Source organism: Ahaetulla prasina, chromosome 6 (genome assembly GCF_028640845.1).
Source record: "Ahaetulla prasina isolate Xishuangbanna chromosome 6, ASM2864084v1, whole genome shotgun sequence".
Lineage (NCBI taxonomy): Eukaryota > Metazoa > Chordata > Lepidosauria > Squamata > Colubridae > Ahaetulla > Ahaetulla prasina.
The window spans coordinates 21,994,654-22,022,540 of record NC_080544.1 but is presented as its reverse complement, the minus strand read 5'-3'; the positions used below and the strand labels follow the sequence as shown (position 1 = coordinate 22,022,540).

The 27,887-nt window shown below is 39.7% G+C and overlaps 1 protein-coding gene across 3 annotated transcripts; it reads right to left on the bottom strand.

Moving 5' to 3' along the window:
- Window positions 1-192: 192 nt before the first annotated feature.
- LOC131200443 (prosaposin-like) lies at window positions 193-27,887 on the bottom strand. 3 transcript variants are annotated; one of them, XM_058187176.1, is made up of 14 exons: window positions 27,679-27,887; window positions 20,702-20,838; window positions 16,619-16,693; window positions 15,617-15,742; window positions 15,155-15,349; window positions 14,098-14,241; window positions 13,642-13,698; window positions 9,642-9,773; window positions 7,284-7,379; window positions 6,715-6,895; window positions 6,409-6,569; window positions 4,767-4,847; window positions 4,003-4,110; window positions 193-1,702 (listed from the first exon to the last, which is right to left on the bottom strand). In XM_058187176.1, the coding sequence occupies exons 1-14, from the start codon at window positions 27,722-27,724 to the stop codon at window positions 1,667-1,669; spliced, it is 1,575 nt and encodes a 524-aa protein (XP_058043159.1). In that variant the 5' UTR covers window positions 27,725-27,887; the 3' UTR covers window positions 193-1,666. The 3 variants fall into 3 exon arrangements, with proteins under 3 accessions (XP_058043159.1, XP_058043158.1, XP_058043160.1); XM_058187175.1 differs by having other exon boundaries at window positions 6,409-6,572; window positions 27,679-27,870; XM_058187177.1 differs by having other exon boundaries at window positions 6,409-6,572; window positions 16,619-16,709; window positions 27,679-27,837.

Genomic DNA, 27,887 nt, shown 5'->3' with positions numbered 1-27,887 from the left:
AGTAGGGACCATATTAAAAAGAAGTTATAATATTGGACAGGAGCTCTAGACATCCCACTTCATTTAGGCTACTCTAATTTCCAGGATATGGCTCTACTGCTCACAAATTATCAACATTTCAACTTGTATCTCTCAATGTATTAGCTTCCAAGTTAATAATTAAAATAATTTTTAAAAACACTACTGACAAAATGTAGTTACAACTTTATTGAATTACAGAAGCTTCAGTGCAAAAAGAAAAAAAAATAGAATAGAGCAGTTTGTTAAAGCAGCTGCTTATCTTCCCAGCTCATTTCTGAAGGTAAGATATTACTCTGCATATATTTACATTAAGTTGTAAGAATTTGTCCAAAAAATATGAAATCGTTTCCTATCAGCAAGAAACTGGATTATATACAGAAATGTGTTTTACCTCACAGAATGCCACTTTTCTTTTACAGGGAGTGTATTATATTTTCCAACAACAAATAATCTCTTATAAAGGAGATGTTAACTACAATGCCACACAACAAACATCTATATTAATTTGCTGTTGCTTTTCATTATATGTTTATTTCAAAGCAGCAAGAATTTGGAGCCAGCAGCAGACAAAAAACAACAAAAAACACATATCAGTCTGAAGAATTCAAGTCAATGCCCTCAAAAGTGCACCCAAGATATATAAAATTAAAAAAAAATTATATTCCTAACTTTAACAATAATGCCGAGGTTGATTATTTTAGGAACTTCATTCTACAAATCTGTGTTTTAAACAAAGTCAGAAGTCAAGGGGTTTAAGGGCTTCATAGTTTATTTATATATGGTTCAACAAGTGGTACTGTTTTTGAGTCTGTGTGCTTGCTCCCCACTCCAGCGAACCACAGCTTTCTTCACACACAAGTCAGTCATGACTGCCAGTTAACATTTTGCTCGTAGACATTCTGATTTATCCCTAGTATAAATCCAAGAAAATGCCTACTCATGCAAGTAGATGTAACACTCAAGAGCAACGGTCCCCAATCTTTCCGGCTTTGAAAGCGATGGACATCAGCTTAGTGCACATGCGAGAGCGCCCACCTGGTAGTGGGCCACAACCTGGTTTGGGGACCTCTTCTGCAGTTGGGACCTTAATTATGACATAATTGTGGGCATACCTAAGTCATCCCTTTGGAAAGAATGGGATTTGCTCTGTCTATGGCAATTTTAAGCCAGCAGCTAAGAATTTATTTGGAAGATTTGTCTGCAAAATAACTGTTCACAAAAGGGTATAAACAGCTATTTTAATAGAGAGCACTGCAGTCCCATGTTTTCGGTTTAATTATCAGCAAGAATGTTTTTTTTTAAAAAAAAAAATCAAGACACACCAGCACTGCCCTTAGTTTACTTACATACACACACGCTTATTATTACTCCTTCTCAGAAACACTGAACCAAATTGGCCAAATGGCCAATTGGCAGTATGTTTTCATGTATCGCAAAGGTCTACAACTGGAGTTAGAAATATCAGTAAGTCAAAACAATGGATCCTTCCAGGATAGTAGCACTGCTACTACGCGATTCGTAAAAAGGTACTTGAAATGGAGAGGGAGAAGATCAAGACACTAAGATTTAGCTTTTACTAGCCTAACCCTTGGCTTCCATTTTCTTCCAAGAATGAAAAAAGAGCTGGCCAAAGATGATGCATCTTCTAGTTCCACACGTGGCGCTTGCAGTGTTCAACAGCCTGGGAGAAAAAAGAGGGAAGGAAGGAGGGAGAGAAAAGAAATGCAAGGCATAATCAGAGGAAACATGATTTATATCAGTGGTAGTCAACCTGATCCCTGCCACCCACTAGTGGGCGTTCCAGCTTTCATGGTGGGCGGTAGGAGTTTTGTCCAATACTGAAGCACTTTCCTTTTTTTAAATTTAATTGACTTTTTAAAAAAAATTCATAGCATTATTTAAAAACATTTTCATTAGGTTTTCATAAAATTCCCCATGACAATTTAAATTTCTGAAAATATACTATTTGTATCGCCCATGCCTAAGTTTAGTTCATGTTATGTAAGTGAAACTAAATGGCGCTATAGTGCGACCGCAAACAAAAGAGCCTCGTTCCAGAATAGCTCACGCATCTCCCCGCGAACCGGTGGGCTGTTAGAAAATTTTACTACTAACAAAAATACAAAAGTGGGCAGTAGATATAAAAAGGCTGACTACCCCTGATTTATATCAAGATTATGCACAGCGTGCCTGGAAGTCATTCCAAAGGATTTCTGGGATTCTATAAAGTTGCTGCTTATCAAATATTTACAACTTTTTCGACCAACGTCAAGAGTTTTAACTGGATCAAAACCTGAGTCTGCCAAATCTAGCCTGGGGGAAAAAATCTAGGTAATCAGTAGATGGCAGGAAAGAGACAGAAACCATAATGCTTTGATGCCATCTAGTGGTGTGAATTTCCCACAGTTCACCTCTGACAGCCTAGCCACAATTTGGGTCCATCTAGCTTGCAACTTACCTTTCCTGCTGTACACTGAACCATGAATTCCAGTTTATGATATAATAATCACAAACTAATGAGGTTGACCCCTTATGAACAATCCTACTCGTGTTAGCTTAAACCATGGGATTTACACCAAAGGGGGAGGGAGCTGTTCCAGAGGTGGAATGAGGGGCATTTTATTTCATTTTTAATTTTATTTCATGTTCCAGCCAAATGTGGCACAGTAGTTAATGCATTTCAAAGTGAAATAAACATCTGCTTGCCTTCACACAGATAACGAAACAGGCATAAGGAATGCCTTCCTAGGGAAGAAACATATGGCACCGAGTCCCTAGATCAGGAGTGTCAAACTGGCGGCGTCACGTGATGTATCACAACTTCCCCCCCCCTTCGATAAACTGGGCATGGGCGTGGCAAGCATGTGACACATCTGTCCCACAAGCCGAGAGTTTGACAGCCCTGCCCTAGAATGAAATTATGGTAAGCATTTTGGCCTGCTATACTGTGACCAAATAAACAAGCAATAACATTTTCCTCATTCATCCACATCTTGACTTTGGGCAAGATTAGTTTGCTAGTACAATACTAAAGCAAATCAAGGAATTGCAAAGGGAGGCTGGCATTATCTATAGAAATTATTTTACTCTCACTAGGTTTTCTCTCCATTTCAGTATCACTCTAGAATGTTTATAACTGGTTTCAGGTATTTGGGATTCTGATGGTATACACTACCCATCCTGCTTGACTACCCAATTGATAGAAATGTCACTAGATTTTATCTTCTCCACACTACCCAAGGCAGGATTACATGATTACACCAATTTATGATTTCATGATCTACTCACAGAAACTAGATGATTCCAGAGATGCTGGACAACTTTCCAGCTTACATGCAGGTGCTTCTCTTGAAGCCTAATTAAGATCCATGAAGCCATGGACAATGGAGATGACCTGGCCGTATGACAGGACTGACTCTGAACATTCTGCATTCTCTTTTGCTATGCACAACCCATTCAGTTTCTTAGTATATCCCTCAGCTGACAACAACAAAGTCAGATTAGAATGCAGAAGAAGAAAGCTCATATTTGAGGGAACAATTGCCAAGGGCTCATTACTGAGCATATTCAATATACAGACAATGAAAAGAGAAGCAGAAACATTTCACGCTTTCACTATTGCATCCTGCTCTGGTACTCTCATATGTTGGAGGATGTGATGGACAAGGCAATATTGTAGCTTTGGAATGAACTCTCCAGTAAAATATATAAGGTGGCACATTTTTTATGTAGTTAAATGGGTTTTTATTCTCAAAGGCATTTTTAATCCACCGTGTTCATTTTAAACACATTTGTTGCTTAGAAACATTTTTAATTACTCAAGATTCTCTATTTACTTGTTTTGGTATTACAGCCTCCTTCAAAAAGGCAGAAACTATAGTTTTTTGTGGCATTCACAAATCTCAATCCATAAGGAAATGCTGCTTGCTAGGTTTCTGTCGCTATCTACATGCCTGCTCAGAAGTATCTAAAAATACTTACATTACACTGAGTTGCAGTTTCCATGTTCTTACACCAATACCCCGGTCCTCGGACACAGAATTCTGATCCCAAAAGAGGTTTAGTGGATGATGTGCAAACTCCAAGTTTCTATGAAGTGAAAGGTAGTAATTGCAGTTTATTGTTTCACTATAATAAAAGTGATCAGTCCGTTCATTTATTAGTATTTCTACAAAAAATGCTAAAGGAACTAAAGAAAACCCTACTGTTACAACTGACAAGTTATGCCTTGGTTGAACATAAGATAAGAACAAAGCCCAGTTTTTCAAAGGGCATTTTAGCAACATCAGCAGCACCTCATTCTTATTTTGCTGCTTTAATTTTGCATTTGCAATTTGGATACATGAATCCAGAATAAAAAAATCACTTTAAGATAAAAGCATTATTGAGTTTTCTTTGGGATCTGCTAGTCCATAAATAGCTTTGAATTGTGATAGTAGATGCCTAAGCATTTAAATGCCCAGTCAATATTTATTTATCTATCATTAAGAGTTGTACTTTAGAATTCTTGATGAACGTATCTTTTCTTTTATGTACACCGAGAGCCTATGCACCAAGACAAATTCCTTGTGTGTCCAATCACACTTGGCCAATAAAAAATTCTATTCTATTCTATTCTATTCTATTCTATTCTATTCTATTCTATTCTATTCTATTTCTATTTCTATTTCTATTTCTATCCTATTCTAATGGTACATACACTGAAGTGTAGTTCATAAGTAAATATTCTAACCTGTGGTACTTACAGTGCACACAAAAGTAGGATCCATCATTTCTGCGAGAAGCTGCACAACTGTTGCCTCATACTGCTGCACAAACTGAACACACTGTTTATAAAAAACAAAGCATCAGTGAGAAATGAAATAGGATCCTCTACCAATTGATTATGTAACTCAGATGGAAACTCTTGAATTTAAGGGCCTTTTGTTATATCGAGTGCCATCTAATCAAACGACTGTTGATTTCAATGAGATATTTGATATGTGTTAGATTCTCACCGTTAAAATTGCAGACCTAATCTAACCAAATAACTTATTGGTCACAAAGTTAAATACATTCTCTCATTTAGGGAGAGACCAGAATCTGGTCCTTCAATAGGAAGTGAAATGATTAAGGAAACATGTATGTGTGTGAGAGAGAAAGAGACACAATGAAGATTGCTAGTTGCTGCCACCTCACTTAGATAAAAGTTCTTCCATACAGTGTCCTGTGCCTGATCCATTTTCCCCCGTTTTTTGCTGGACAAAGAGATTGCTTATACAAGCTAACTTTTCCTTGGCTGCTTTTCTCCACTGCTTATCATTTCCCTAAAAAGTAGTAACTATGCGTTTATCAACAAGCTCAGCTCTGTGACTGCAATTACAGGTAGATTGTCAGGATTCCACAGTAGTAAATGTGGCAGGCCTGAAGGCCCAATACAAAAAATGGCTTCCAGGCTTGACATAGACCTTGTGTAATGACTTGTTCAGTGACTGTCAGAAGTTGTGATGGCACTGAATCAGGGGGACTTATGACCTGTCCTTGTAGTTGCAGCTGTTGCCAGCATTCCTACAGTTACCTGATTACCATCCGCAACCTCCACTTCCAGCTTCTGATAGGCAAAGCCAATGGGAAAGCCAGTAGGAAGTCAAAGTAATCGTGCAGGATTACTAACAATGGCAACTAAAACAGCCAAAATTGCCATTCCATGAAGTCATGTGACACTGGCTTTTAGAACTGTGTTGCTTAGCAACAAAGTTCCAGGTCCAATTATTGTTTATAAGCAGGACAGCCTATGGGTGAATAGAACTTTGGGTTCTGCCTGAAATTAACCAGACCTCGATTGGTTTCAAACTGAAAGCTTTTGATAATAGGCCATGAAATTTGATGGTACATACTAGATTGATTCCAATTTTTATTGTTGTTCCGGTCATATTTGCAAACAATCACTAAGCAAGGAATGACTGTGTACAGAATGATTATAGAAGTATATAAATGATACTGAATCCATTGATTTTTGACACAAATCCATAAGAGTATCATATAGATAGGTTGTGAAATACAAACAGCACCTCATTACAACTTCTTTTAAAGCATAGAGGTGATCTGCTCCTCAAAGAAGTAAAATGATACAGCTCAAGACAACTGTTTAAAAATGTAATACTTAACGTGTCAATGTAACAGATCAGCAATCTAATAAAATGGTCTCTTTTCACAACACTATGCAATGATTTGAAAGAAGTCACATCTACCACGCTAGAACTTAAGGTGCCCAGCTTGACACTGGTTGTGGAGGTCATTACAAAGCAGCAATCCTTTGTAACTGTATTCTTTGTTTTCACAGATTAGCTTTTCAGAAGACGTCATTCACAGCACTGCCATTTTAACACACAATAGCACTTTAATTACCTGGTCACTAACAGACTCGGGTAAGTAGTGGCAGACTCGTTCGAGAAACATTTCTATCTCAGCAGTGGTAGCATTCTTTGCTAGTTCCTTGTCTGCATAAGCAACGATCATCTTGCACACATCACAGACACCTCCCAATTCTGATTGCACTGGAGCAATTTCTTCTGAGGATACACAAAGCAAAGGTGTTTATGTGGAGTTAATGTCTATATTTACATAAATGAACAAAAAATTTGCAATAAAAATAAAATCCAAATCAAACATAGAAGCATTGATTGTGTTGCAACAGATTATTCAAGTTCTCACCAGCTGGTAAAATGTTGTTTTTGCAGCATCTCAGCATCACACACACCATTTTAGGACTGGTAGCTTCCAACAACATGTCAAGAATAGATTTCCCATAAACTTCCACAAAGTCCTTGCACTCCTCTCTGGTTTTTTCAGGTAGCACTAAACAGACTTTCTCCATTCCTTGTATCATCTCCTCCTAGTACAGACAAAGGTAACTAATCTGAGGTAAGTTCAGTCATCATACGTCCTCTAGGCATCTGCTAAAATTAGCAACATGCAAAATTAGTACAGTATGGTTCAACAGCACATTGAAATGCATGCAGCATTAAAAATCATCGTTTACAAAAAGGCATGGGTTAAATATATATTAAATAAAGTGGGTATTTTGTATCACAAGAACACTGCAAGATGAGCTCCTCTGGCGATCCTCATCCATATATAGAATGCCACCACAAAGAAAGCCATTTTGTCAGAAGCCACCTGTCCTTATATGATCACATTAGATGGAGCACAGTTTTTGGAGAGCAAACTGTATTATAGAAGGCGATATTAGCAGTCTAATTTATTTCATGGCACATGCATACCTCCGTCTTATTGCTTTCCAGAAGGCTGCTCACTTCTTCTACTATGATAGTACATACTTCACAAAGAGAGAATGCTTCCTTTTGAGTTGGGTTGGTCTATACAATTCAGAAAAAAAGAATTATTTACAGTAGTTATTATTGTAATTATTACTACAAGAAACCAAGACATTGACAGCCACAGAAACATGAAACAGTAGTTGGGACATACTCGTATATATTGGGTCACTGGATATTGAATCTGACAAGGGTTACCTCACTTGTTAAGAAGGCAAAGCTTAAAACTTCCTCCTGTCGCCTGAAAGAACCACTCTACTTACATATTCTGTCTTCAGTATTGGCTATTCAATTGTTAACCATAAAATTAGCAACTACTATAGTATCTGTACAATAATTAGCACAATGCAGTAAAATAACTTAGGTGTCAACTCTTGGGCTACTTTATTTCTTTCTAAATTTGGGCAGGACTATAGAACCCCCCCTTCTAGTGTCCAGAAACGTAATTCACATTAAGCCAAGTTTCTATTCTCACTCATTTCAACATGAAAAGAATATTATAGCAGCAGTATTCCCACAATGGGCCAATAGATCATGGCACTCCCTGTACCTCAGTGAAGATAAGTCCATGCCCAAAAGAGTAAACTTTTATCTATTTGATAGTGCTTTATAAGGATTAGCATTACAAATATCTATTAATGGTAACCATTGCTATTATGGCTATTGACAAAGGTTCTACATTTATGGGGTCTGCTGTCAATAGAAAGGAAGGGCTGTTCTTCCTAGTTACACACACCAGGTAATATATTTGTTCTGTCCCCTCCCAGCCTCAGCCACACAAGCTGGCTAAACGAGCCAGTAATTGAGTTCACGGCTGTTATAAGTCCTGGCAGGGAATCTGCAGCTGCCTGCCAAAGTCTCCCTTATCTTGGGGTTGCTGGGCAACCAGGAAGTCAGCAATCCAGGCCAAATGTTCAGCTCAATTCTCCACGAGTCAAAGAGTTCAGCTCACTTCTCCACGAGTCAAATAGTTCAGCTTAATTTTTGCTCGTCACGGAGCAGAAGAGCAGCCAGGGCTGCTTTTATACTCTGTGGGATGTGGCTCCGTGACTCAGCACTCTCTAGACCTGCCCCACCCTTTCCTTTGCTTTAGCCACCTCTCGTATCTCCGAAACCTGGGATCTAGCCAGGCCTGGTTACCATCAGCCGGGTCTGGAGGCGTGGCCTGGGGGGGAGGAGAGTCAGGGGACGGAGGCCTTGTTATCTCCTCCACCTGGCCTGCCTCTGGCTCCTGGAGCTGAGCCAGAGGAGCCGGTGCTCCAGAGGTAAGTCCTGATGGCCCTTCCCCCTCACTTTCCAAGTCACTTTCTGGCAGGGGGGCCAGCTTGGGGGGCGCAGACACAACAATATTCTTCAACATTCTGCTAAATGTGAAACAGGAAAAAAATCATTTTATCTTGACAATTGACCCATTATCCCTTTGAGGCACTTTAAGAGTGTATTCTCAGAGTCTTGCTGCAGCCCCAGTTTGAGCCAGAGGCATTCAATAGAGAAGCTTCGGCTTGGGCAGAAGTTCAGAAGCACACTCTTGTGCTAGATGAAATATGGATCTGGCCCTGAGTTTAAAGCCGGAATCTGGCCTTAAAACCACTTCATCCAGCTGGAACACAAACAGATCCCCATTGGAAGGCACCCCTGGAGTCCAAGGTTAAGGTTAGCAAAATGGCTGACCGCCAAGAAAAAAAATATGATTTTTTAAAAATGATACCCATGGAATGAAACTAAATCTCTGGAAGTAAAGAGGAGAGTACAAGAGCATCAAGCCACCACAGATAGCCTGCTTGTTCATACAGCAGTTTATATCTAGCCTCCCACTCCAGCCCTTAGGAAGCCCCAAAGGTCAGGGACCCTTAATGCTGGTGCCTTCAGTTTTTGCACCACCAGGGAGGTCAAGTCAACTGAGGGATCTTGATGGTAATTGTTTCAGTGGAAGACTAGCCAAGATTAGACTCTTAATTGCCCGTAAAAGCCATTCAGAAATTGCTTTGTTCAACTTTCAGGCTACCATGAGTCTCAGTGCATTATTGAACCTTGGGACAGGATGTCCAGGCGTTTGTGATGATTTTTTTATATTTCTGAATCTTTTTGTTCCATTTCATTTTATTTTAACTTACTAAAATTCATCAGGACGTTCCTTCTGCGATTGTTTCTTAGATTTTTCTCTCCTTTACCATCTCCACTTCTGATCTCTCATTCAGATCCATAAAAGTAATCATGTAAGTTAGAGCTTTTCACTATTTGAGACGCTCATCTCCTTCTTCCTTCAGTAAAGTGACATGCAGATAACTAAGTACCAAGTCTTACCTCAACTGGCTCAACTGGCTCAAGTGGCTCTATCTTTGCTGGAGAGATAACTTTAGCAGGCACCAGAGCTTGGAGGGGTACAGATTTCAGGGAAGAACATAATCCTATCGTGTTACAAATATCCTGTGGTTGCTGAAGACATAAAACACCAATGTAAGTCACTTCTATGGTCTACAAGGTAGCAAACTAATTTTAATATCACTCTAATTTTTCATGAATGTAAAAGCAGCCCCAGATGCCATAGGATAGTATAGATGTTATTATTTGTACAGGAAATTTAAAAAATGCATTTTGTTTCAAGCCCAAAACATGATGTGTCTCTGACGTTCTGCCAAACTGTTCCAGACAGGCGGTGATTCAAGCAGAACCAAAAGACAGAAAGTTTTGTTTTTTTCAGGTTTCAATGAAACAAATCCATACTGGTCTTACAAAATGGGACTAATTTTGCTTCTTTCTCTCCTCTTTCTATGTGCAGTCAAAAAACTGACCTCCCCATTCTGCTTTCCTTAGATCTGCCATCCATGACTGTGATTGTTCTTGCTTTCTATCTCCCTGAAACACTTTTCCTTTCAACATGATGCCTCGGTATATGTCCCAAAGAAAAATGCATGCTTTTGTCTGGATATGGACTGCCTGGAAACTAGCTGTTAATTTGAAAAAAGTGGTTCACACATAGCTTGTTTTGTATATCCTTAGATCCTTTATGTATGCTTTCAGGTTGAATTTTATTCACTTTTGGCACTTCTACTCCACAGCAGAACAAATTAATTTTAAGTTTAATCGAACAACTTATTTCAGCAACTTGCATGGATCCACAATTGATTTTTTTTTTACAAAGCTAAATACTTTAGAACAAATAGAAGTGTAGATTATGCGCTCTTCCTGATGTTTCATAACTGTCCCTTGGTGCAGTATTTAAAAAAAAAATTGGTACTTCAGTGAAACATGAGTGTTCTACAAGATACATGCTGTCATTTCACTAAATTCAAGCACTATTCTGGCTAGAAAAGAAGACAATTTCTAGCAGTCATTCAAGTGCCATACAAAAGACAAACCCCAATTTCCTTTCAGTTAGTATTTCACATTAAAATAATTTTAAAAGTCTCTAATTTATAACCGTACAGGAAGAGGAGGATGATAGATTATCGAAGAGAAAACAATGGCTCTTTAAATGCTGAACTACAGTTTCTGCAACATTCCTGACTAAAAGCCTCACTACAGTCTGGCCCGGCTGCTGCAAATAACAATTCAGCAATATCACACGGTTCCCTGCTACCCTATAGCCAAGCTAAGCCACAAGTAGTCCTCAACTTACAGCCCAAAATGTCTGTTGGTAAAGTGATACAGCTGTTAAATGAGTTTTGTCCCATTTTACAACTTTTCTTGCCACCGTTGTTAAATGAATCACTGCAGTTGTTAGTAAGACAGTAATTAAGTGCATCTTGTTTGCCCATTGACTTTGCTTGCCAGTAGGTTTCAAAAGGTGGTCACATGACCCCAGGACACTATAACCATCATAAATATGAGTCAGTTGCCAAGCATCTGAATTTTGATCATGTGACCATGGAGATGGTGCAACAGCCATAAGTGTGAAAAACATAAGTCACTTTTTTTCAGAGCCATTGTAACTTCGAATGGCCACTAAACAAGATGTTGTTTAGTGGAGGACTACCTTTAGTGGAGGACTACCTATATTCAAATGTATACATTTCAAAATTTCCCAATCACTTCTGAACGCAAATATGGCCCACATATTAAAGAAATATAAGACAGAGTGTATTCATACAATTTCAAGAGTTTAAATAAAATAAAATAATTGCTAAATATCTGTAGCTGCTGCAGCTGTACTTTCACCTTTCAGAAAAGTCTCATTGGTTTACATAACTTTTTACTTGTTAATCCTTCATAAAAGAGTTGACTGTCCCAAGAATTCCCTCCTCTGCAGTTAGCTTAACGTCTGAAGGAATAATTTTAACTCCTCCTACCTTCTCCTACCATAGCAAGTCAAAACGAAATTTAACTAGAAGGGAAGTAGGCTCTTTAACTAAATAAACTACATAATTCTTCCATTTATTTTGTTCACTGGTGTCAAATCTGAAAACTACACAGGTAGCTTTGTCATTTAAAAGTGATTTGGAATAAATGTTTCCTTCAAGGGAGTTTGGAGACCTGGCTCTTTATCGGCCAGATCACTATTATATCCACCTGGTCTGTTGTGAATTCTCAAAGTTTTTACCACTGGCATAGTCATCTTTATAGTTGTTAATTTTACTTAGTTATGAACTGCAATGTCTACAGAAATCAATAACAGCTGGTTTTGGTTCCTGTGAATTCTTCTCTTTTTTTCTCCCCAAAGAAACCAGGAGAACAACCTGGAAGCATTCTTTTCTGGTTGGATAACTAGTTTGCCGTCATGTCTGCTCTCAAATTGTGATTTTTGGCCACAAACTAATTTGTCAGGTCTGAACCAAGTGACAAGCTACAATTAATCTGACAGCAGAGAAAACTTCCCATTCACTTCATTAATAAATGAAATAATAAGAAAAGGGATTTTGTAGGGCCATTATCTCATCCATATAGATTACTGTAATAATCTAAATATGCTTTTTAAATTGGATTTATAAAAGATATAAGAACCTGTTTTGATGTAGTGGTTAAAACATCAGGCTAGAAACTGAAAGATTATGAATTTTAGTCCTGCCTTAGGTAGAAAGCCAGTAATCTTTGGCCAGTAACTCTTTCCTAAGCTTAGAAAGAAAGTAATGACGAATCATTTTGGAAAAGCCTTGTCAAGACAACTCTAAAGCCTAGTCTAGCTATCACCAAGAATAAAAAACTGACTCGAAGGCAGAAAAGATAAAGCATTTAGCTCTTATAAACAGAAGGTAACAGTGGTTTAGAGAATGAGTATCAAAACATGCACTTTTTGCAAACATTTTCTTATGAAAGCATATCATAGTTATATATCAGTTTCCAGACCATCTTTGAAATAATTCATTCTATTCTTCCATAACCAAACAGATGTTTCCATACCATTTACATACAAAAGCAAATATACTAAAGTATGCCATCTGTATATAGGCCAAGAAATGTCCTCCTCATTTCACTGTTTTCCTCATTAAGAAATATATAAATTGGCAAACAAAACACCACAATCTGAGTTATAAATACATGCAACATGCATTTGCCAAACCAAACCATGACAGGTGCAAGGTCCAAAGAGGTTTATTTAGGAAGCTCAGTATCTATTCCCAAATCACATTTTAAAGCTAACTTGATCATTACAGCTTCAGGCTTTGTGGAATTTTCTGTGCATTAATTTTAGTTTCAAAGCCAGGTAGTCAAACAGGCTCATAATCTGTTTCAGAATGGCCAAGATTTCATTTTAGGGTCAAAAATGGTTCTTTCCATAGCCGCTTTGTCCCTTGAATCTGTCAAAAATATCACACTTATCAACTATATTAGCAAGAGACGAAGCAACACTCCTAAGTGGAGGGAGGAAGTTTCTCACATACCTGCTCCTGCTGTTGACAGGATGGAGAAAAAAAACACAAGAGAGTTAAGCAATTGGAAAACCACTAAGTATCTAAATGGTTCACAACTTTTCATGCAAGAAGAAGGAAGGGCCAATTAACAATAGAATGATTATTTTTGCAAAATCAATTTTGTTCAATATTTATACTTTTTGAATAGGCATACACAACTGAATGCCCTATGAAAAATGTTGTGTTGCAGTCAACCCAGTATGATTCCCGGTATAAATATCATTTTGTCCTTACTGCCATTTTCCTAGAGATCTTCAATATAAATGATCTCAAGAACTAAAAAAAAAATGCAGCCTGATGGTACAACATGATAGTTAGCCCTTAAATAATTAGATAATTAATCCAAAATCACTTCTGATGCTATCAGACCTAAAGACATTTGCTATAACTCCAATGGCAGATTTTTAATATATTTTTGGAGCAAAATAGTAAAATATAGGCAATGTGAATCTTACCATGTGCATGATCATCTGAATAGCCAGGGAGGAATACTCAGAAATGTAGCCTTTGCACTATTAAAGAGGAAGAGAGACATTGGAGATGGTTGCTATTACACAAGCTGCAAAATATGTCAGCCACATATAATCACTGTATTCCTTATGGAGGGAGGCTTACCTAACTGCATCTTACATTTCTCTCGTGACAATTAGGACATTAAATAGTGACAGCTCATCCAAAATTATTCTGTAAAACAAGCCTGGATACAAATTTACACAATCCCCTTAAAGTGGTCCTTACACATTCTGTACAGACTGTAAAATTTACTTCACATAGTCAGAATCATATTTTATATTTATATTACTTTTAAATATGGCATCTTAATTTTTAAATTGACAAAGCTGGGGAAATTAAAATTCCAAGCCATATACTGTATTTCTCACTAATATTAAATAATAATAAGTAAAAATTACCACTTCAGACAGGGCAGGACCCAAACGTTCACACTCTTCCTTGGCATGTTCAATTAAAGAACTAACAAAAGATGAATTGTTCCTCACAGTGTCTTGAAGATCTGTTACCAGCTGAACACAGTCATTGCACACATTTCCATTTCCCTGCAGGTAAGCATGAAGCAAATTGTAACTTATTTTAATGTCACATTAGATGGCTATATACATTTTTTTTAAAAAAAATTGGGTTACACGCTCTCTGCCTTCAGGCATTAGAAAACACCTTCTGTAAAATCTGCTGACAATTCATTGCGAGTGAGATTTTGAATGAAATTTAGTTATATTGAATAGTTCAGGCAATTTTACCCTGCAACATTCTGACCTGTGCCATTTCTTTTGTATCACTGCATTAGGTACTTCTAACAAGATTTAGTAAAGTTATACTGGGAACAGTGATAATGTTTTACTCAAAATCAGCACTATTAAGATTTCCAAAACAAGAATTCAGTCTTATTGCACTGGATCATATTTAATAATGGATTTTATAGATGCATTATGTTTACTTGCTTTCCAAAATACTCTGAGTTAACCACAATTGCTTATATTTTCTTGAGTTTCCCTAATGTTATCCCTGTTATCCTTTAATTGGTTCAGTTAGAATGCATGATACAAGTTAAGGACTAAACAATCATAGTTTCTGCATTAACACTACATAAAGGCTGTGCGAAGCATACATGATTAACCCATGTTTGCATATTGAAAGCTCCTTATTGCTTTTGATTAAGGGAATAGAATAGAATAGAATAGAATAGAATAGAATAGAATAGAATAGAATAGAATAGAATTTTTTATTGGTCAAGTGTGATTGGACACACAAGGAATTTGTCTTGGTGCATTTGCTCTCAGTGTACATAAAAGAAATGGGTTTAAGGTTTAGAGAAACAGTTTTAGGTTTGGATATTTATGAATTTTTTTATTCAATTGTCAGCAAGATTAAAAGTTAATAGCAATTTATAGATGTTATTATATCTATGTTATTAGCAGCACTAAGAGCCCATTTGCAGTTTTAAGTTCCCACCTTAGTTTCTTTCTTAGGTTTATCCTGAGGATAAAGAAGAAGTGGCACATTAGCCATGAAAGGAGATGCCAGTTCAGAGAAATCTAGTTCTGGAATTTTGTTGGACTGAAGCTGATTTTGTACTTTTACTTCTGCCAGGTGCTTCTGAAGAGACTGACATAGTGTGAGTGCACTGCATACAACTTCAGGATTCTCCTAAAGAGTAGAAAATAACACAAATTTACTTGTTTTCACCTATGTTAAATGCAGCAGAAACTGTGCAGCTAAGTATCCCTGAAAACCAGATTATCAAATCTTCCAGAAATCATTCGACTTATTATTGCACATTTTTTCCAATATCCCTGTTACAGTGAATTTTGGAATATTGGGTTAAGTAAGAAAAACGTAAAATCCACTAATTTTGTCCAGTTTATTTTAAAAAATATAAAAGCAGTTGCTTCTGTAGCATTAGTGAATACTTACGAGTTCTGATTTGACCATATCCAAAATGTTTGGCAAATAAGCCTCCACTATGTCCTTGCACTGCTCTACCAGGTCTGATTCAGGAAGAAATTCACAAATTTTGTTGAAATATTCATCTATTTCTTCCTATGACAGAAGATAGACAGATTGGTATAAACATAAAGGAACATTTCCCCACTTTTCTCATTCAGGAAGAATACTTAATTCCTAAATCACATTAGAGAGAGATATGAGCAACATTTTTGGGTTGGATGTCACAATGCCTGCTTAATGCTCAGTAGGCTACAAGAAGTCTTCTAGTGATGTGGTATATTGAAAGTGGAGGCAAGTCTGAAAATTTTCAACCTTCTTAACATAATTTTGGAAAAAAATCAAATATAGTAATTGGAGCATTTCACCTAAAAGTTGCTTTGCATTCCTATTCCTATTCTCACCTTTCAAACAGAAAACATTACACCCTAACTGGTTATTTTGCCATTCAATTTTGGTTACATGATTTTAGCTATATAGTACCCATGTCTGCTATAGATTCTTTGCTGGGGGCATTAGTACTTTCTACAAAAAGTAACATCATTAAATACACTGTGAAAGTAAGCACAGGTAAAACTTTACAAAGCATCATATAAATATTCAGATGATTTAACTTTTGTCATCAGCAGGAAAAGCAGAGATATGTTTGCATAGCTGATGATCACTCTTATTATGCAATGGAAGGATTTAAAGGAATTTTTTTATACTGTATATTTGACTAATATCTTTCTAAGGCTCCTTTTTGTATTATTATGAAGAAATATAGGCCTAGGAGCTCCCACTAAGAATAAATGCAATCCAACATTGGCATTTTAATATCAAAATACCCCTTCAATTTTAGGAAATGCATTCATGGTAAACCGTGGTTGAAAGGCATGTGTCAACATAAGTGGAGGCTCCGATTTTTAGATCCTGCCCTTTACTTCTTGAATAAAAGTACTGGAATATTTTTTTAAAGAAAAGAATTCTTACCATTGTATCATTGCTCTTTAAGAATTTCCCAACCACTTTTATAATTTCTTTACACAAGTCACAGGGAATACTCTCCTGAGGAGAAAAAGACCTTTAGATAAATAAAATGACATTTAATTTTTAGACATATATAGGATAATGTAATGAAAATCCAGTTAAGACAGTCCTGCTGTAGATGCTACTTAGGTTTACAGTGTTATTCAAGTTCACATGTTAGCACAAATACAGTATACGAAGGGTTCCTAACCTTTCTAGGCCAAGGCACCAAAAGATACTTAATATAATTTTATTAATGATTTTGAAATGTAAGATAAGAATGAGTGCAAACTAATATAAAGTAAGAGAAAGAAAATAAAAAGAAAGGAAAGAGAAAGCTAAAAGAGCAAGGAAGAGGGGTGGGGGAGAGAAAAAAAGATCAACAAATAGTTCCCAATCTTCTTTACAGCAGTTATCGGTACAATGATAAATGTACCTCTTACTCTATGGTTACAACATAATTCTCTTTCCATAATTTATCTTATCTAATAATCAAAACCATAAATCATGAGTTCATTTTTCCTTTCTTGCAGGGAATTTTCAATCAGCAATAAACATAAGATATTTGTCTTTTCTCTGATCAAAGAAGTCACTTTAGCCATCTCAACAATTTATGTCATCTTTAGCAACGATTCCTCCATCATAGGTAGTGCCAAGATACCAAAAATGTTCTCATGAGACACTACCAAGAGATTGCCTGTTCAGAAAACGATTACTAGAAAATAAAAATTCACACTTGACTGATAAGGCATGAGTAGAAAACAGAGGCAATCTCTATTTTAAGTCCTCAAACTAAGGACTAAACGTATTTAAGAGCTTATTAATGTTATGTTGCATTTGGAATGTTTCCAATCAAATATTTTGCACATCTTTAAAAAGAAATTCAAAATACAACAGTAATTACAAGAAGTTATATTTTTTTCATTGTCTTGTCAGTTAAATCTTGTCTCATTTTTTCATCAGGTAGCCAATTCTGTACTTTGTGGGACCACGGATTGAGGGATATAATATTTATTAATTTCAATAAAGTTTCTGACAAAATATCCCACATTCTGATTAATAATCTAATTAAATGGGGTCTAAGCTGCATAATAAGGTAAAGGTTCCCCTCACACATGCCTGCTAGTCGTTGCCGACTCTAGGGGGCGGTGCTCATCTCCGTTTCAAAGCCAAAGAGCCTCCTCTAGGGATGCGGTGGCTCAGGAGCTAGGACGTTGAGCTTGTCAATCGAAAGGTCGGCAGCTCAGCAGTTCGAATCCCTAGTGCTGCCATGTAATGGAGTGAGCTCCCATTACTTGTCCCAGCTTCTGCCAACCTAGCAGTTTCGAAAGCATGTAAAAATGCAAGTGGAAAAAATAGGGACCATCTTCGTGGGAAGGTAACAGCGTTCCATGCGCCTTTGCCGTTGAATCATGCCGGCCACATGACCACGGAGGCTTCTTCGGACAGCGTTGGCTCTTCGGCTTTGAAACGGAGATGAGCACCGCCCCCTAGAGTCGGCAACGTCTAGCACGTATGTGCGAGGGGAACCTTTACCTTTAAGCTGCATAATTGTCTCAAGAATATACAAAAGATGGAATAAATTAGCTATTTTATACTGGAGTATACTTTCTACTCTCCTGCTGTCTTGTTAACTTCCTGATTTTTTTTAATTTTATACCTTGATTTTTATCTTTATTTGGAAGTTTAACCTCTTTAATTCTGTTCTTAATATATGCTTTTATGTATGTATTTATATGGTTTTATCATGTTTTAAGTTGTAAAAATCACTGAGGTGAGATCGGTGGTGTAGAAATTTAACAAATAAATAAATAAAAAATAGAAACAAACACAAAAAAATAGTATTTCTTGTACTGGCACTTAAAGGAACTTAGCAATTATGTTGATTTTTATTTTCCACATACAAGAGCTGATACATATTCATGTAAGTGTACCAGCCCTGGCCAAGTTCTGTATGGTGCACAACCTGGCTGATGTTCCCGAGTTCTTTAGAACAGGGGTCTCCAACTGCAGGGCTGGGACCCAGAGCCAGACCGTAGCCTGTTTGGAACTGGGCCACGAAAGTGGTGGGCGAGCGGACATGTGCACACAGCTGCATTTGTGAAAGCCGTATGCATGCACAAATACAGCTCCATCCCCTCTGGTCCACCAAGCTGGAAAGATTGGAGACTGCTGATTTAGAACAAGTTTGCAGCTACCTAGATGTATCTTGTGCTATTTCATAATTGAAGGTCACTTTTCAAAGCATGAAACAAGACCTTGGCTAACAATTAGCAACTATTAGTTGAAAAATAAATTCACTTTTTTTTTGGTAACTTTCAATCTAACTGAAAGTACGCCAGACCTCTAAAGTTTAGCATCTTTTCATTTATTTTTATTTTCCTTGGTCCATGAGCAAGCAAAAGTAGTAGTAGTAGTAGTAGTAGTAGTAGTAGTAGTAGTAGTAGTAGTAGTAGTAATAATAATAATAATAATAATAATAATAATAATAATAATAATAGTTATTATTATTTAATTTCTATACCGCCCTTCTCCTGAAGGACTCAGGGTTGTTTACAGCCAACTAAAACAATGGTAAATAAATACAATATACAATTAAAAACAATTTTAAAAAACTTATTCAATTTGGCCCAATTAATTAAAATATACAAAAATAAAACCCTAAAAAAACCCATTAAAATTAGTAATAAAGTAACAGTAAGAATTGAGAATGTAGCTAACCATCCAAAACTAGGGTCCCAAACAGAGAACTTAAGAGAGAGGTTGATATAGAAGGAGCAACTGTATTTCCTAAACACAGAACAGCATTCACTCAAATATTTGATAAATGCCTTTAAACTGATTGGAGCAGATCCCAAAACATCCTTTATAAGGAATGCAAGCATCTGCCCTTATGGGCTGCAAAAGCAGCAAACACTATCCACGGTTTCTTTTACAAAAGCTACCAAAAGTGCATCAACCAATTGCTGTATCAATCTGACCAGAGAATTTTATTACATACATGTTGCAAAATTTGGTGCCGTAGCCATTTAGGCCATTTCTATGAACTGGCCACAACTGTTCACTGATCAGAATATAGCTCTTGTCTGCCCAAGTCTCAGTCACTGAGCAAAGCAATAGTTAAGCAAGATGTTATGTGATTGCCCATGTGATCGATTCAACTGCAATCCTAACATTCCTGGTTGCGGCAGCTGAACGATGACACAGGTTAAGCATAGTTCCAGGGAAGAGTGTGCTGGGGGAGGCAGGAGTAGAAAAATTAAAGTAGGAATTTTAGCCCCTGAAGAAAAGATACTCCTGTGCTTGAGGCACCCCACACTGTTTAACTTACCTGCCTACCAACTCATTCCTTTAATTTCAACTCATTTTGATCTCTACCGTGTTTTCCCCAAAATACGATGTACTCAGAAAGTCCTAGCTTGATTTTTACATGTGCACCCAATATAAACCCTACCCCCAAAATAAACCCTAATTAAGACCCCACCCACTCCAGGGTTCACAAGTAAAAATTAAAGCTACGGTGGGGATGGGGGGAGGAGCTACCCAACTACTTACCTTTGGACAGTTGCAACCAGGCCTTGCACACCTTGGCCCATTTCTTCTGCAGCGGGCAAGGCTTTCCTGAAGGCCTCTGTCGATCCGGAGCTCCATTATCGGCTGCAGAGATCTTCAGGAAAGCCTTGCTGGTGGAAGAAGTTCCTGAAGGCTCTGATAGTGAAAAAGAGGCCGGGAGCGACACACACAAGTGAGATGAGTGAGTGGACAACATCATCCCCCCCCCCCAAAAAAAAGACCTGATGCCTTTTTGGTAGCAAAAAATATATAAGACAGTGTCTTATTTTGGGGGAAACACGGTAGAAGATCTCTCCTCTGGGTGCGGAGGGCAATGCTTTTGGCGGGGTGCAGAAACAGAGCTCAAGTCTTCAGAATCTGAGCTCCATTTTTCCATCCCACCTAAGTTCAGCTCCTGTCTACACAAAGAAGGCAAGTTCTTTGGCAGGCTGCAAAAACAGCTAAAATAATCAGTAGACCAATAAAGTAACTTACCACAGTAGGCTTGTTCCACACATTTTGCTGACAATGTTTAACTGCTTTGCAATCAGATGCAGTTCGCAAATTCTGGCACCACACCTCTGGCCCTTTTGCACAGTCTTTCTTCAAAAGCAAGGGAGTTGTCAAAGCAACTGAAAATAAAGTATAAAGGCATTAGAGTGCATTGGATCATGCATGTCCAAGCTTTTGGTCTGCCTGTGCCACACTGAAGGAATCTTGGGCCGCATATAAAATATATAATGCAGTTAATATATATAAATATAAAAATAAAGGAAAAGTGTTATTTATATTTATAATTATGGTCTTGTGGGGTTGCATTAGAAGCTATCCAGGCCTATATTATATTTCATTCTGGTTTTATGCTATTTTTTTTTACTAGGCTTAAACAGACGCAGCTAAAAGTATTGGTATCCCAATTTGCCACTCTACAGTCCAGAACAAACACTTTGCTTTTGAAGTGTGACATAACATTTTCTTGTAAGTAATAAGACAAATGAAAATGGCACTTTTTGGCACTTCTTAGAAGTTAAAAAGACATTATTGGATTTCAAGACTATATAATTAGTGTCAAAAGTGACTTCAAATCAATCATTCAGCCTATTTCAATCAGCCATTTTGTGTCACTGTGTGCAACACAGTGAACATGGGGAAGAGAAAGAAAAACAGAAAGATGTCTGGGGAGAAAAGGAGAAACTGATAGCTAAGAACGGTAAAGTCTGCAAAATGATTATCAATGAGCCTCATGTTCCTGCAACCATGGCTACTAATATCAAGCAGTTTAAGGTCCATGGAACCATAGCTAATCTCCCTAAATGTGGCTGCAAGAGGAAAATTGATCCCAAGTGGAACAAAATACTCATACTAATAGTAGGCATATTATTATTAGTCATAGTCATACTAATAATAATAGAGATATTATCAAGTCATATTATCTGTTGCCATTTGATTGAAAGCACTGTCCATGCTAGAAGATCCCACTTATGAAAGACAGACATAAAAAAGCCAGTCTGGAGTTTGCTAAAATATATATTGATAAGCCACAGTACTTCTGAGACAATGTCTTCTGGACACATGAAACCTTTTGGGTAAGTCATAACAGCTCTATTCAGAGAAGAAAAAACAATTGTTAAAGAAAACAAGACCATCCCTATGTAATATAAACAAGGCATCATAATGTTAATGGGGTTGCTTTCCTGCTTCCAGCACTGAGTGCTTTAAATCTATGTAAAACACAATGAAATCACAAGATTAGCCAGGCATTATGGAACAAAATATAATGCCTAGTTAGAAAACTCTGCCAGGGGTAAGGGTCTTCCAACCAGATAATGACTCAAAACACACAAAAATGGTTGCAAAGCAAGCATTGGACTGATCTAAATTCACCTGCTAAAAGTCCTAATCTGAATCCATCAGAACATCTATGGAAAAGTCTAAAAGTCACAGTTGGGAGAAGGAACAAACTTAAGACAACTGGAGTAGTTTGCTGAAGATAAATGGGAGAAATTGTCCAGGAAAGGACGCAACTGGCAGATCAGGCGAACCTGATAGAAAGCTCTCCTGGAGACGGTCGTCAAATGCTCTTCAAAGGACAACCGCCCATCCAGGAGCACGCCCAAGTTGCGCACCCTCTCCATCGGGGCCAACGACTCGCCCCCAACAGACAGCCGCATCTGCAGCTGACTGTACCGGGGTGCCGGCATCCACAGCCACTCCGTCTTGGAGGGATTAAGCTTGAGCCTGTTCCTCCCCATCCAGACCCATACGGCTTCCACCGGGACAGTACTTCGATAGCTTCGCTGGGGTGGCCTGGGGTGGAAAAGTACAGCTGCGTGTCATCAGCGTACTTGTTGGTATCTCACCCCAAAACCACTGATGATCTCACCCAGCGGCTTCATATAGATGTTGAACAGGAGGGGCGAGAGAATCGATCCCTGCGGCACCCCACACATGAGGCACCTCGGAGTCAATCTCTGCCCCCCTGTCAACACCGTCTGCGTCCGGTCAGAGAGGTAGGAGGAGAACCACCGATAAACAGTGCCTCCCACTCCCAACCCCTCCAACCGGCGCAGCAGGATACCATGGTCGATGGTATCAAAAGCCGCTGAGAGATCTAATAGGACCAGGGCAGAGGAGTAACCCTTATCCCTGGCCCTCCAGAGATCATCCACCAACGCGACCAAAGCAGTATCCAGGCCAAAAGCCGGACTGGAACAGGTCTAGATAGACAGTTTCATCCAGGTACTGGGGTAGCTGACATGCCACCGCACTCTCTACAACCTTCGCCGTGAAGCGAAGATTGGAGACTGGGCGGTAATTTCCTAAAACAGCTGGGTCCAGGGAAGGCTTCTTGAGGAGAGGTCTCACCACTGCCTCTTTCAAGGCAGCGGGAAAGACCCCCTCCCGCAAAGAAGCATTTGTAATCCCCTGGAGCCAGCCTCGTGTCACCTCCTGTGTGGCCAGCACCAACCAGGAGGGGCATGGATCCAGTAAACATGTGGTGGCATTCAACCTACCCAGCAACCTGTCCATGTCCTCGGGAGTCACAGGGTCAAAATTATCCCAAACAACCTCAACAAGACGGGTCTCGGAACTCTCACCTGAATCTACCCAATTTTGATCCAATCCGTCCCGAAGCTGAATGATTTTATCGTATAGATAACCGTTAAACTCCTCGGCATGCCCTTGTAATGGGTCCTCCCGCCCCTCCTGATGAAGGAGAGAGCAGGTCACCCGAAACAGGGCGGCCGGGCGGTTATCTGCCGACGCAATGAGGGAGGAAACGTAGGAATGTTTCGCATCCCTCAATGCCAGTAGGTAGGTCCTTCTATAGGACCTAACTAGTGTCCGGTCAGCCTCAGAACGGCTGGATCTCCAGGCACTCTCTAGGCGTCTTCTCTGGCGTTTCATCTCCTTCAGCTCCTCAGAGAACCAAGGAACTGGTTGAGACCGACGCCGGGTCAGAGGCGCAAAGGCACAACACGGTCCAAAGCTCCAGCCACGGCCTGTTCCCAGGCCGCGACTAGTTCTTCAGTCATGTCGTGGGCCAGATTCTTGGGAAACGGCCCAAGCTCCGTCAGGAACCTCTCTGGGTCCATCAGGCGCCTGGGACGGAACCAACGCATTGGTTCCGTCTCCCTGCGGTAGTGGGTAGCAGTCAGAAAGTCCAGACGAAGGAGAAAATGATCTGACCATGACAAAGGTTTGACAACTAAATCATTTAAAATCAGATCATTCAACCACTGGCCAGAGATAAAAATCAAATCTAGGGTGCCTCCCCCGACGTGGGTAGTGCTGTCAACTAATTGAATCAGGTCCATGGCCATCATGGAAGCCATGAACTCCCGAGCCGCCGAGGATGCCGCGCCAGTTGATGGCAGATTGAAATCCCCCATGACCAACAGTCTAGGGGTTTCAACTGCCAACCCGGCCAGCAACTCCAACAGCTCGGGCAGGGCTGTTGTCAGGTAGCAAGCAGCCAGGTACGTGATCAGCAAGCCCACCTGAGTCCTACGACCCCACTTCACGTAGAGGGACTCACACCCAGCTATCTGAGGCACAGTGGTCTCCCTCGGCTCAAGACTCTCCTTAATGATAACCGCCACCCCGCCACCCCTACCCTGGGCCTTCGGCTGATGGAATGCTCGGAAACCTGGTGGGCACATCTCCACTAGGGGAACCCCCAATTCGGTGCTCAACCAGGTTTCCATAATGCCCATAACGTCCGTGGTCCCTTCCTGAATTAGATCTGAAATCAGGGGGGCTTTGTTAACCACGGACCTTGCATTACATAACATCAGCCGAAGGCCCAAGTCCCGAGTACTTTGGCCACTCGGGGAATGGGAAAATCCTGGGGGGCCGGAGCACGCAATCGCTCTTAGACAGCGAGGGCGTACTCCCAAAACCTGATGTGGCCCCCCCCCATTCCGTCATATCTGCCTCTCCCATTTACCGTATTGATAACTCGACCCTGATAAGCTGGAACAAAACCCTCCCCCGCCACCTTCGGACCTGTTAAATTACCGCTGCGAACACATGTTGGACTTGGCACCCTCCCTGATGGGTTTCCCCCACCCACCCATCCACCCACCCATCCAACCCAGACCCGTCAATTTCCCTCCCCCCCTTAAAATTCCCATATATCAAAAGATTGGTGTCTGTCCTGTGAATAGAAGAATGATGGATGCTGTTTACTTGGGACAGTTTCAACTTATTGCCTAGCAAATTGGAATTCTTTGAGAAAAAGAGGAGTACCAACAGGCTTGGCTGCATCTGTTGCCACTAGGAACCATAAATGAGCAGTTACAGATTAACAGCCAGAGTGGCATGATTTAGAATACAGTAATATGCAAGAATCTCTTAGCAAGAACAAAGAACTAATCTATACATATACAGTTGAATTCCAGGATTCCCCACCCCCCCACCCCCAGTATTTGCAATCAACAAATCTAAGTTTAAAGAAAAAAAAAACATACCACCAATAAGAATATCTTTTATTTCTATGGACAGGAGAAAATTTATTGGCTCGTGTTCATTAGGAATGTTAATCTTGCTCAAGAATTATAATTGTACACATGCTATACTTGAATTGTCTCCATTCCTTGTTTTTTTTAAACTGCCAAAGTTACATAAATATAGGACACAATTAGACTTATTGCATAATTGCTGCAATTTCCTTACTCAAGGCTAAACCATTTAAAATCACTAAAATATGTAGGTGGATAATCTGAAGACTAGTACGTGTTCTGTTTTCTAAGTAAGAAAATAAAGACTGCATTAAAACAGTTTTTGTTCTTTTACTTTTCCTTCCATTCAATCAAGCCCAATTCTTAGAAACTGCCTGGGCAAGCTTCTGCAGTTTTCTTGGCAAGGTTTTTCAGAAATGGTTTGCCATTGCCTTTTTCCAAGGGCTGAAAGTGATCAGCCCAAGGTCATCCAGCTAACTTTGTGCCAAAGACAGGGCTAGAACTCACTATTCCCCAGGTTCGAGCCAGATACCTTAACCACTACACCAAACTGACTCTCAAGTGCTTCTTTCATTATATTTCACTACATTCTATAAGCCTAGTTGAATTTTTTAAAAGCATGATTCAGCAGTTCAGCTTTTCCTTGGAGTTTTTTCAAGTGTACTCCAGGATCAACCGGATTCATCCAACTGTATGACTTTAGGCTTGTTACTCTCTCAACCTATCTCATAGAATTGGTGATAAAATTAACGGATAGGAGTGCAATCAATTAGCTTTCATCATTTTTAAGGCAAGGATGACTGAATCACAGTAATAATCACCTGAAGGGTTGAATTAATTAATGAAGGATGAACACTCAAATATCATGGAAGTGATGGTTAGCAATCTGCTTCTAGAACACAAACAACTGCATTCTCCAGGCTAATTTTTGAACACATGAATTATTACACATGAATTATTATTCCCCCACACACATTTTGGTTCTCAATATGCCAAAATTGAGCAAAACCCCACACAGCAACATTCAAATGCTACCAATCCCAAGCTACACAGTACTCTATATTCTGCTGCTCTTTCACATATTTTATTTAGAATATTTTTACATCAGCTATCCAAGGAAACATTGCACTGACAACAAGAAACACTTTGCAGAGGATCCTTTTATTTCTCAGCACTGTCATTTGGCTGACACAAAGCATACTGGGTAAACTCAGTATCCCTAATCTCATTTAGGTTCCTTATCCACAGGAGAAGATATCCTGGAAAAAAAGAGTAAACAACCCAACAAACACCATACTTCTTGCCTTAAAAAACAACAATAGGAAAATCAGGTACTCCGGATATAATCACAACAGAGAAGCAGTGTCCTTGTTCAGAGGCAGCACCAGTGATAAGAAAAAAACCACAAGGGGGACAAAAGAAACTGATAAAAAGCCATGGACAGGCAGCTCTGCGCTTTTTATTTCTTTTTCTTTCTCTCTCTCTCTCTCACACACACACACCACCCATGGATAACCGCTACTCCAGAGGGTGAATTTTTTTTAATTGAAAATTTTTTATTGGATTTAAAAACAAACAAAAACAACGGACATTGCTCCACCTCTCTGGTTTCCAACATTTACATCAAGTTCAAGTTACTATATCAAATATTCCCCAATCTATATACAAATTTACATATCTCCTAATTCCTTGTATATCAAGTATATACTATAGCAGGGGTCTCCAACCTTGGCAATTTTTAAGCCTGGCAGACTTCAACTCCCAGAATTCCCCAGCCAACAAAGCAAAGCTGGCTGGGGAATTCTGGGAGTTGAAGTCCGCCAGGCTTAAAATTGCCAAGGTTGGAGACTCCTGTACTATATTACAAGAAGTCCTACAACAGAGGGTGACTCTTTAGACTCCTTTCTAATTTATAAAAGGGGATTTTTAAATCAAAAGGAGGAGGGGGGGAGAAAGGAAATCAATGGGCCCCGAAGGAGGACAAGTTAAGGGGGGGCAGGAAAGGATTTTCCAGTCACGATGAGAAAAGGGTCGGCAGCCAGGCGACGGCTTTTTTCCCTCTCTCCCAGGTAAACAAGAACACCGCCCAGCTAGTCCTGCGCAAGGCCGGGGACTCCAGCGAAGGCAGGCCCAAAGACCGGCGGCAGCCCATTTTCTGCGGCTTGGCCCAAGGAAGGACGCGAGGCAGATTGGGCGCTTTGCCGGCCCGGCGTTCTCCCCTCATAACTCCCAAGGCCAACTCCGCTTGAGGGTCAGCGAGTGGTTCCCCAAAAGCCGGGCGGCGACAGGGGAGCGAGTGCCCAAGGCGAAGGCCCAGGGCGTAGAAACAAGAGCTTGGGTGTGTCAGACATTAGCGGGGCCTTTCATTCTTTCCCCCTCAGGCTAGTCCCGGCTGGGGTGCGAGGCCCAGCCCTCCACGGGCACCCACTCGCTCGCCTGAGGCTGCCAACGGAAACCGAGGGAACAAAAATAAATAAATAAAAGGGCGCGGCCTCCCCGCTGCCTTACCCGCTGCCAGTGAGCAGAGGAAGACGAGGAGGGCGAAGCGTCTCATTGTGAGCGTCTCTCGTCAGAGGTTCCGCCGCCTGCAATGCGGGAGCATCAGCTGATGGCCGCTTTTATACCCCGGCGCTCCGGGGGGGGGGTGAGGCGAAACGTAGCTACTGCGCGTGCGCCGCGGTGGGACTGGCGCTGGCGGGAGAAGCCCGGCCCTCCAA